The sequence below is a fragment of the Copadichromis virginalis genome, linkage group LG7, assembly GCF_057382275.1.
Source record: "Copadichromis virginalis isolate Kocher_CV1m ecotype Utaka linkage group LG7, C_Virginalis_male_GT1.1, whole genome shotgun sequence".
In the NCBI taxonomy this organism is placed as follows: Eukaryota; Metazoa; Chordata; class Actinopteri; order Cichliformes; family Cichlidae; genus Copadichromis; species Copadichromis virginalis.
Window position 1 is genome coordinate 54,322,263 of NC_140624.1, and position 10,592 is coordinate 54,332,854.

The window sequence follows — 10,592 nt, forward strand, 5'->3', positions numbered from 1 at the left end:
CATTTCTTATCAAAAAGCAAATATTTTAAGAGTATTTAAAATTTCTAAATATGTTTATTTAACAAGTTTAGTTTGGATGAATAAAATATTAAGGAGAAAGAAAGTCTTGTTTTCCTCCTGATGGTCCAAGAGCTGAAAGCTGGGAAGAGCTGAGAAGTATTTAGCCCATCCCATGCTTCATATTCCTATACACTTAAGTATCAACGTGTTACTGAGTCTGATTCAGTTCAATTGTAAAACTTGTTCAAAATATGTTAATTTAATCAAGTTCCAATCTTTTTATTGTTTTGTGTGTTATATGTATTTGTTTCGTTTTATGCAAATCAACAATCACTGTGAGATTATTACGATAATGCAACTTCTGGTTCTGGAAGAGCTACCGCTTATTAGTGCGCAAGGATATTTTTCTGAGACATTGGCGTCTATGCATTATCCAAATTTAATTTAGTAACAGCTGGATGAGCAGTGAAATATGCCAATCACACGTTAGACAAATGACTTGATCATGCTTGTTGCTACTTATTACTTATTGAAGTATACACTGGTAACTTTAACTGATTCGGTTTTAAGGTGTCGTTGCCTGTCTGAATGTAATAAATCCTAATGAACTGAAATCTAGATGATCCTTGAAGAATTGACACGCACAGTTGGTGTCACTTCTGATTTTTAGTGGAAATAGGGGTTTGATCCTTGCTTTGAGCAATCGCTTCCATGTAGGTTGGACACAAAAGCCACATTGTCTTCCACTTTGTGCTTTGAGCTGCACATCTTGATCTCTTTGGACTTTCTGGTTCTGAATCTGCAATTATTGTAATATTTTTGATGTTAACGATTTTATACAAGCATCTTATGTGATCAAATAATCCTAGGTTACTCAGAATGAATAAAAATGTCCTTTTTTTTTTTTTTTTTTTTTTAATGAAGTAGCATTTGAAAAAAGAGCAATAAAATGGTCCAAATGATTCTTAATTAAATTGTTGTGTTTTTCTTTAACCACCAAATCTCTGTATCTTTGCCCTGCTTTATGTTTGCCTGGCTGTTCTCCAACTATTTTGGCAGCTCGAGGAGCATTTCTTATATTTCATCAAGAGTTCTGCTCTGTTGCTACCTTTTCCTCTGGAGTGACCACTGTCTGCTTCACAAGTGTTAATCTGATAGATGCCAGCGCTCAGTCACAGGGCGAAGAAAGTTAAAAAGGAAAGCTGCATATTTTCCATGATCATAGGACTCGAGTTGGCTTAAATGAAACAAATTGGCTCATTGCTGTGAGACACTGTGTTCTTTTACTTGCCAAAAGGGGGGAGGGGAGTAATAACTTCCTCCTCCACCGGTGCAGGAGAGAACATCATGTTTTGTTGCATAATACTTAATATTACTGGTGTTGTCCAAGCAACCAAACATGAATGATGGTGTGACTGTAAAAGGTCATGGAGATATCACCTGACTGATCTAAGAAGGTGTTCTGAACCTCTGCTTCACATAACAGGAGACTTTTTCTAATAATATGGGCAACCTAATATTAGATTGTAAAAACTGGTCAGTGTAATGCATGCGCTTTGACATTGACCATTAAAACAATAACTTCAGTAAAACCATGTGGTGTGATTTCAGCGTTGCATTTTTGCATTTTGCACGAGGGGGCAGTAGTGACTCTTGTAAAAGCCACACGCATGTTCAACACCAACAGCTCAAAATAGAAAATGTGATGAAGACTGTCTCAGCGCTGCATGAAGATACACAGAAAAGTCTCATCTGTCAGAAAACTGTGTGTGTTGGAAAGAGTTTATAACCAGTTGCTTTGGTTACTGCAGGTAAAAGATACTGCTTCTAAGATCAGCAGCAGCATTCAGAGTATGCAGCCAGGTTAGGAAAATCCGCTTTGGCAATCTAAATGTGGTTCTTATTCCTTATGACTAGAATTTACGAGTAAATGATCCTCAAAAAAAAAAGGAAAAAGAAGATAGGAATTACTTATTCATCCCATATTTGGGAAACGTAATGTTTGAATGTTTTCTTAGCCAAAATAATATCAGCACATTTCTTGAACGTTCACGTCGTATCTACAGTTTGTTCAGATTATTGCCGGCTCCCTCGTTAAAATGTTAAAGCTTGATCTGAGGAAAGCAAACAGTTCGTGCCGCAGCTAGAAACAAATGTCCTGCTCAGTTACTGCCCAAGCAGCTTTTATTGCTCATAATAAACTGCTGGCCCTCAGTGCGCGCTGTTCATATCTCCCTTGACATTGGCTCCGAAGTTCATAACAGTGTCCTGTGATTGCTTGTCCAGACTTTGTTCACTGTTTCATTTCCCAGTCGAGAGAGGCCATTAGTGTGTTTTCCCCAGGGGGCATTATAGGCTGTTCAACAGGGTCATGCTGTTGGTTATTTATTTTTTTTCCATAATAAAATATCTTTGACTCTGCCAAGCAATGCAGTCATTGATTTGTTATTAGAATTGTCACATCTAATAGAGCTGATCTGTGGTCACTTTATCATTTAATTATAACTGTTATGTGTGAGCTGAGGAATGTTTCTTATGAAAGTAACAAGATGCTAAATGTGTTATAGCAGCACGCACCAGGATGCTGGCACGTAGCACTATCTGTGCAGTGTGGGTTCAGCGGCATGACAAATGTGATCTGTTGACGACAACAGTGCTTTGTAATTATGCATTCGTCGCTGTGTGAAAAGTAAAACAAATTGTTTGCAGCAGAAAATCACATAAAGCACAACACGATGTGAAAAAAGCTTTGGCTCGCAGGACGCTTGTAAAAGCACGAGCGGGAATTTTTATGGCACGCAGACAAAAGTTAATGTTTGGCCTAAATGTGCTCTGCTCAGCTCAGGTCCACCTTACATGTGTTTTGAGCCATGTCCAGAACACATAGCAGTGCCATAACATCATTATTTTGTTGAGGGTGAATACACGGTCCATAGATGGATGTTTTATGCTTCTTTACATACACTCATCATGGTTATGAGTGTCATTTCTGGGTTTTTTTTTTTTTTTTTTTTGAGATTTCAATGATTGTAGCGCATACATCTTTAATTACTTTAAAGTGAAGCAAGTTTTACCTCGCCATGAACCAAGTGGGTGCTGACCAACAAAGAAGCCCCTGACTGAAACTTGCAGCTGCCTGCGTGGACAAGCCAAATGTTTTTTGGAAAAAAGGTTTTATGATCAGACGAAGACAAAGATTGCACTCTTTGGCCACAATGATAAGAGCTTTGTTTGGAGGAGTAAATGTGGCGCTTTTAAACCTAAGAACACTTCACAAGCTGCCAAACATGGTGCTCTGGGACTGTTTTGCAGCCAGTAGTACTGGTACATTACCTCCAAACAGCCAGATGGTTGAAATTTGGACACAGGCAGTAGTTCCAACAGGAGAATGATCCCAAACACACATCAAAACTGGTTTTGAAATGGATAAAGCAGGCTAACATCTAGAATGGTGTTCCCAATGCTCTAACCCCAAACCCTATTGAAACTCTCTGGACTATGCTTAAAAGCAAACCTTTGTCAGGAAACCAATCAGTTTTGCCCCCAAAAATCAAATAAGTATTGTTGATGGCTACCAAAATCATCAGGTCGAGATGCACCTTGCTAAGATTTGACTCTGTAAGTATACTCTGACTTTTGAACTTGTGTGGATTATAATAAAATCCCCAATAAATTCAAACTTATGCTTAAAATGTATGCTGTACAATCATTTCACCCTGGAAAAACAACAGTTCAGAGAAATCATCAAAAGCCCAAAATTACCATGACATTCATGCCCATGATGAGAGTATGTGACTTCTGACTGTACATACTGCACATAAGAAATATTTTAGTCCTTTATGTTTAGTTGAGTAAGATTTTCAAATCATCCCATATTTTCCTGTGAGATTAGCTTCAGATGAGATTATGCAGACGTTTGTCTTGCCCTCTCATTTCTTCCATGGGTTTACACCTGAGGACAAAGAGGCGTATTGTTTCGGATTAAGCATATGTTCTATTATTCTCACATTTTTCACAAGATTTACAATTTGCCACTATTCTTAGACATACTATGACATTTTAACAACTTCATGTAAAGCAACACTATGGCTGTGGACTTTTGAGAAAGCGAAAACTAAAGGCAAAAAAGAAGCCAGTCTGCCCGGCCATAACAATTTCCCCCCTCTGACTTCTTTCTGTGGTCAGAGTCCATAGAGATTTGAGATATAATCATTTTAACATGTTAATTATACAACCTGAAGCAACTGCAGGTAATGCCTGAAGTGTTTTTCTAACACTCACAGTAATTAACTATTTTGCGAGGTAAAAACATTAGCTGGCTTCCTCCCTTCTATCTCGATTTCTACTCAACATTCCACTCGCGAAGCACAAAAACTTTCTGCATCCTGATCAGGTATCGCTTTGTACAATCACTCCTCACACACTTTCTTCCTCATCTCTCGATCTTGCATTAATCAGATACTGATGACTTTTAAATCCCTCTTCCTTGCTTCTCTACAGTTGGTTGGTTACCTTCAAAGCACATTTTCCCATTAATCATGAATTCTCTTTACAGTGTTTTTCCCCTCCTTCTGTGTATGTCCACCTATTGCCGAACTGGCAATAAAGTTGACTTTGACTTCAGTTAAATCTAATGCAGTTGCACAGACTTTCATCACTTAGACTTCACATTTTCTCCACTTATGCAATGTGAGTGTGAAGGGTGAGTTGCAAAAAGTAAGATTTGACTAATGCCAGACTTAGTTAAATCCAAGGCTGATCCAAGACAAGCGATCACTTTAATCAGCACCTGTTTATCAGATTAATGTGCGAAAAAAAACAAAAATCAGCTGTCTGTTCTGATGGCCACCGTTGGCCCTCACTTGCAAGGAGTCCTTGATTAGTGTGACATCTGTTGTGATGAGTTCACACAACGCCCAGGGACATGTATTGCTCCCAGCCCCTGCAACACCCAATCTATCCCTCCCAAGCGAATCTTGTCTGTGTCATTTATAAGTGCTACAGCAGTCTCTGCCTGTGCAGGCTGAGGGGATGCAAGGGGTCTCAGTGTGCAGCTTGTTGCTCTGAGTGAAATTTCTGTCAAATGGATTTTAACCACTTGTAGCAGCAGAAAAAGGGGAGTAAAAAAATCAGCTGTTTAAGGTAAGAATGCAAGGGTCTACCAAAGTGATTTGGTAGGCTTTTAGAAAAGTAAGTCTTTCCCAGAATATTAGTTTTTATCAGTTCTGGCTTATTTATCAGGGACAGAGTTGTAGTTCAATTATGGATCTGCATAAACTAATTTAATATAATATAATATAAAAAACTAAAAAAAAATGTGTAAAATAAATTTTTGCATTTTAAATATGTACATGAGCACAAACAAGCTACTTTTAACAGCTTCTGAGCTTTTATTGTGATAGATATTTATCTTTATCTAAACATAACGATGTCTTGTTCTCTATTAGAAAAAATAACAGTGCTTACTTCATCTTTGTTTAAATAGTCTGGATGACAGGGCCTTGACCTGATTCTATAAAAATTAAAAGAAAAAAAAAAACTACAATGTGTAATGATGTGTTCGATTAATCTCCTGAGATGCAAGCTCTTGCTTGGAATACAAGTCTGAAAAGTAAGTATCACCTTTAAACAGTGTTTTTTCAAAATAGAAAATACGGAAAAGCGGAAAAGCCAAAATGTGATGCTCCAATAAGAGGGTGGCCTCAGGGACACAGTTTGAATTAACAGTTTATTAAAAATAGCTGAGTAACTGAGTAACTGAGTTCAACATCGAAGTCTTGGGAGAAATATGAGCATAGCTTTGGAGAATTTTAAAAAAAGATCAGAATAGAGGTAACCTTCCCAGACTGCTGTCTTACAGTAACTGCGCTAACAATCCACAGGCCAGCAGGTAGTGATTCCCACTGCTCCCAGAACAGATGACTTTTAATCAGTCAGTGTGAGCATCCACTGAATCAAGCTACTTGTACTGACCCAAGAATTGGTTTATTGATTACCGGTGAGGTTCTATTGGTCTATGTTATTACCAGTTGATTTCTTCTCCTGGTAATCAGGATTGCCTTCCCATCGGGAGGACCATGTTGATCTGGCTCATGATTAGTTGACTTTGTTTAGAAAAGCTGTTGGAAATGGCCAATCCCTTAACAGATTACAGTACTGCCTGACTCTATTCCTCTCTCTCTTACATCCAGATATCACCATGACCCTGAATTTTCTAAACACGACCTCATGGGAGGGCCTGAACTCCATCTCCAACTCCTCAGGAGTGCACAAAAATCCTTTGACCTTCCAAAACATCACTTATGTTGATTTCTACCTCCACAAGCCCTCAGTGGCTGCAGTCTTCACTGTGTCCTATCTGCTTATCTTCCTGGTGTGCATGGTGGGCAACGGGGTGGTGTGTTTCATTGTGCTGCGCAGCAAAAACATGCGCACGGTCACCAACCTGTTTATTCTCAACCTCGCCATCAGTGACCTGCTTGTCGGCATCTTCTGCATGCCGACCACACTGGTGGACAACGTCATAACAGGTGACATGTTCTCTCTTTCCCTATTTTTAAGGCACTTAAACACATGGAAATTCAAAATTTTACCCTAGAGTGTTATTGGAGCACATTACAGGATGTTTTTACTTGTGACCTTTTTTTTTAATGCTAAAATAGAGAAAGGTCAATAAAGTTGTTAATTTTATCAGTAAGAAGACCAATAAAGGCAATTTAATCATAATAAAAACTGCTATAAGGTAAAAAAACAAACAAACAAACAAGACATTGTCATTGTGTGAATGACGGTTCAAATAATCAAATGAATAATCAAATGAAATAAATCAATGATTTTATCTTCTTTTGTCTTCTTTTGGGCAGGCTGGCCATTTGGTCGGGTAGTTTGTAAGCTAAGTGGGATGGTTCAAGGCATATCTGTGTCAGCATCTGTGTTTACACTGGTGGCAATAGCTATTGACAGGTAAGAGCTGTCATTTCTGTAATTTCTGATTACTGTTCACTTGTCTGTTTTACTCTGAAAGATTTACTTCCTTCATACATCTTCTTTAATCCCCTTTTCTATCAGGTTCCGCTGCATTGTTTACCCTTTCAAGCAGAAGCTGACCATTGCCACCTCCAAACTAATAATTGTCATCATTTGGGTCCTGGCTGTGGCTATAATGTGTCCTTCAGGCATCATGCTCCAGGTCACAAAAGAGCAGAGGGTGCGAATAGTCCTCGGCAGCAACAACGACACCCGTCCCTTCTACTGGTGTCGCGAAAATTGGCCCAATCAGGAAATGCGGAAAATCTACACTACTGTCCTCTTTGCTAACATCTACCTTGCTCCTCTTAGCCTCATTGTAATCATGTACGCTCGCATTGGTTACACGCTCTTCAAGACCACTATCTCACCTGTTAGGGGCAGTGGGAGTGAGTCTCTAGAAGGCAGTGGCAAAAACAAGTCAAGCATGGAAGGTCGTCAGACAATCACAAGGAAGAAGAAGCGAGTCATTATGATGCTGCTCGTTGTGGCTCTGCTCTTCATCGTATCCTGGCTGCCTCTGTGGACCCTGATGATGCTAAGCGACTACATCAGCCTGACACAGCATCAGTATCGTGTCATTAATATTTACATGTATCCCTTAGCTCATTGGCTGGCTTTCTCAAACAGCAGCATCAACCCCATCATCTACGGATTCTTCAATGAGAACTTCCGCAGAGGCTTCCAGGCAGCATTCAAATTCCAGCTGTGCTCTGCTGACATTCTGCGCCAGAGGACTTACTCCCATCGGATCAGAGGAAATGCTGTGGTCCCCCTACGACCTGTCGCCCCCAGCAGATCATGCTCTGGAGTTGGATCGGGGTTAGTGGAAAATAAGAAGAGCTCAAGTCAGGAGGAAGAGTGCTTGTCTGGTAAAAATGACATCAAAGAACAAGACGTGATCACGGAGGACCTGAAAAGGGTGTCCAAGATTTAGGCAGACTTTGACAATGTGCAGTGACTGCCCCGTTTCACAAACAAAGAGGTTTCTTTAACTTGTTCTAGATGAATTTAGACTACTTTAATTCCTTGTAAATCTAGATATGTCTTATGGTGTTATGGTGTCTATGGTGTTATGGTGTATATGGCAAAGTATGATATAAGCAGAGACTTTAAAATGACTCAAGACTTGGAAACGTCTCTACAACATCTCAAGAGCACCTATGATTCCTGCTTCCTGCTCATTATTTTTGTTCTCGGACAACTGCAGTAGAGAGTCCATCCATCTATCCATCCATAGTCTGGGATGCAGGGGTAGCAGTCTAAGCAGAGATACTCAAATGTTCATTTCCTCAGCCACCTCCTGGGCTGGGGCACTGAGGTTTTCTCAAGTCAGCTGAGAGACATATTCTGTCCACTGGGTTCTGGGTCTACCATGGGAGCTTCTCCCAGTTGGACAGTTGTCCAGGAGGCATCCTAGTCAGCTGCCATGACCACCTCAGCTGACTATTTCCAATGTGGAGGAGTACCAGCTCTACTCTGAGTCCCTCCCAAATGACCAAGGTCCTCAACATGTCTCTAAAGGAGAGCTCAGCATTTTGTCTGGGAAAGCTAAAAACTGCGACTTGAAAGCTAATATCTGCTTCAATCTCATTATTTTGGTTATTGGCCATAGATGAGGGTGGGAGAGCATGAATCATCCTTAGAATAGAGAGTATTAATCCTTATTTATCCTTTACTTGGCCTTGGTTTGGCCTCTTTGTTCATGTACAAAGATAGGCTGAAGTTAAATGGCGAGAGAATAATCTTTTTTATCTCCTTAAACCAGCTTTTTTCTAAGTGGCTGCCACTTGAAAACAAAAGAGTTGAAAAATGGATAAGTGAGGCTTATTATAATTATATTAAAGAACATCTTTGTGACATTAAAAAGATTCAAGAGTTTAAAAGAAAGTAACTGCAGCTGAGTGTTTAGAGGTATATGAGACCCAAGCCTTTGGTTCTCAGGGATTCCTTTATACATATGCAGAAATCATTATTTCAAACCTTGCTTGAAATGAGAATCTAAGATTGTAATAGATCCCCCATATTATTCATGAATTGAAAAAAAAAAAGACTGAAAAAATCTTAATTGGTCTCCATAATTAATGCTGCTATCCTTACAATTGCCATGGTTACAGCAGGCACTGTAGCAAAATGCTCCCACAGTTACTTTGCCAGAAGTACAAAAGGAAAACAAATGGTGCGCCTTCACAGCAGAGGCACACAAAGAAATCAGTCAATAGTGAGTAACAGCAGGCCGTGCTATTGTTTCGTGCTATTGTTAACACAGATTTTTTGCCTCATGAACATTTGGTATGGATTTAGTTTGATCACATCTGGATGGCAGTACACTACTAGCATAAGAAACTGTCTTCAGGTGCTGTGCAAATATTTCTCAGATGTTGGGTCATGGGCAGACATGGCATTTTTAGCTGAAAAAACAAAGACGTCTTTCATAAGAAGTTCCCCAAAGAGCTCCCATTTCAGCAGAAAATTGTAGTTTTAAAATTGTAGTTTTACAGTTTAATAAAGAAGTACAAGTGCAGCATCTTCAATTCTGTTTTTGTTCACATTCTAACTCTATACACTTTATACAAATATTTAAAAAAATGATTTGCACATATTTGACACATGTTATTTATGGTCTCTTCTGTGTATGCTGGTAACTGTGCACACTGTCTGATTGGTGTGCATAACATCCGTAATGTAAAAAATGTGTTCTTTAAGGATAAATGGTGTTTTGTAGGTGTAATGGTTATAAAACTGCTTTCAGTGGTTAAACTGGGAAAATACATCATTGATATGCTGTGTGTAAAACATAACTCATCATGGGCAGGCTTGTCTGTCTAATCCTTTTTTTGATGAATGCTGAGCTTATGTTCCTCTATAACCTCAAAGTGAATGTAATGAAATGCGAAATATTGCTCTGCATATTGTTAGAGTCTGAAAGTGGAACTTACATATAACCAAACGTGTTTAGTGTTTTCATTATAAAGAAAGAAAGAAAGAATGAAACAAATGCATTCAAACATACGATATAAATAAAACTGATTTTTGTTTTCATTTTGGATTATACCTGCCAGTTTGTAAAATATGTTATACTGCACAGGCACACTCATGTCACTATAATTTAGATCAGCTTGTTGCTTGCTGGTTTACAGTGTTGCCCCTTGTTATAAAATATTTATCTTTCAGTATATTTTAATGGCTTCATAAGTTTAAACTCAATATATTATTTATATCATCCACTGTTGCGTCTTATTTAAAAAAGGGTTCAAAAATGATTCAATAAAGAAGAAGAAAATAACATCGCCACAACAATTAGCTACTTTCTGCTTTCTCTTCCATATAGATAATGTTTATGGTAGGGATCTTAAAATAAGTGAGAGACAGAAAGGACAGACTAAGACTGTTCATCTCTGCTTTCATTTTGGTAATGGCAAAAATCATAAGGTGCCACCTACACATTTACCTTACATGAATTTCATTCCAACCGCTAGGCAGTAAATAATAATGAACTCCATACCAGTCAATAAACAGTAAGAGTATAATGGCTTGAATGAGCATTATGTGGAAGCGGCTGAATA

At 38.7% G+C, this 10,592-nt stretch overlaps 1 protein-coding gene across 1 annotated transcript; it reads left to right on the forward strand.

Annotated features, from left to right (window-relative positions):
- Nucleotides 1-6,199: 6,199 nt before the first annotated feature.
- On the forward strand, nt 6,200-7,963 carry LOC146706157 (neuropeptide FF receptor 2-like). The gene is made up of 3 exons (XM_085464206.1): nt 6,200-6,530; nt 6,864-6,963; nt 7,069-7,963. The coding sequence occupies exons 1-3, from the start codon at nt 6,200-6,202 to the stop codon at nt 7,961-7,963; spliced, it is 1,326 nt and encodes a 441-aa protein (XP_085320332.1).
- The last annotated feature ends 2,629 nt before the right edge of the window (nt 7,964-10,592 follow it).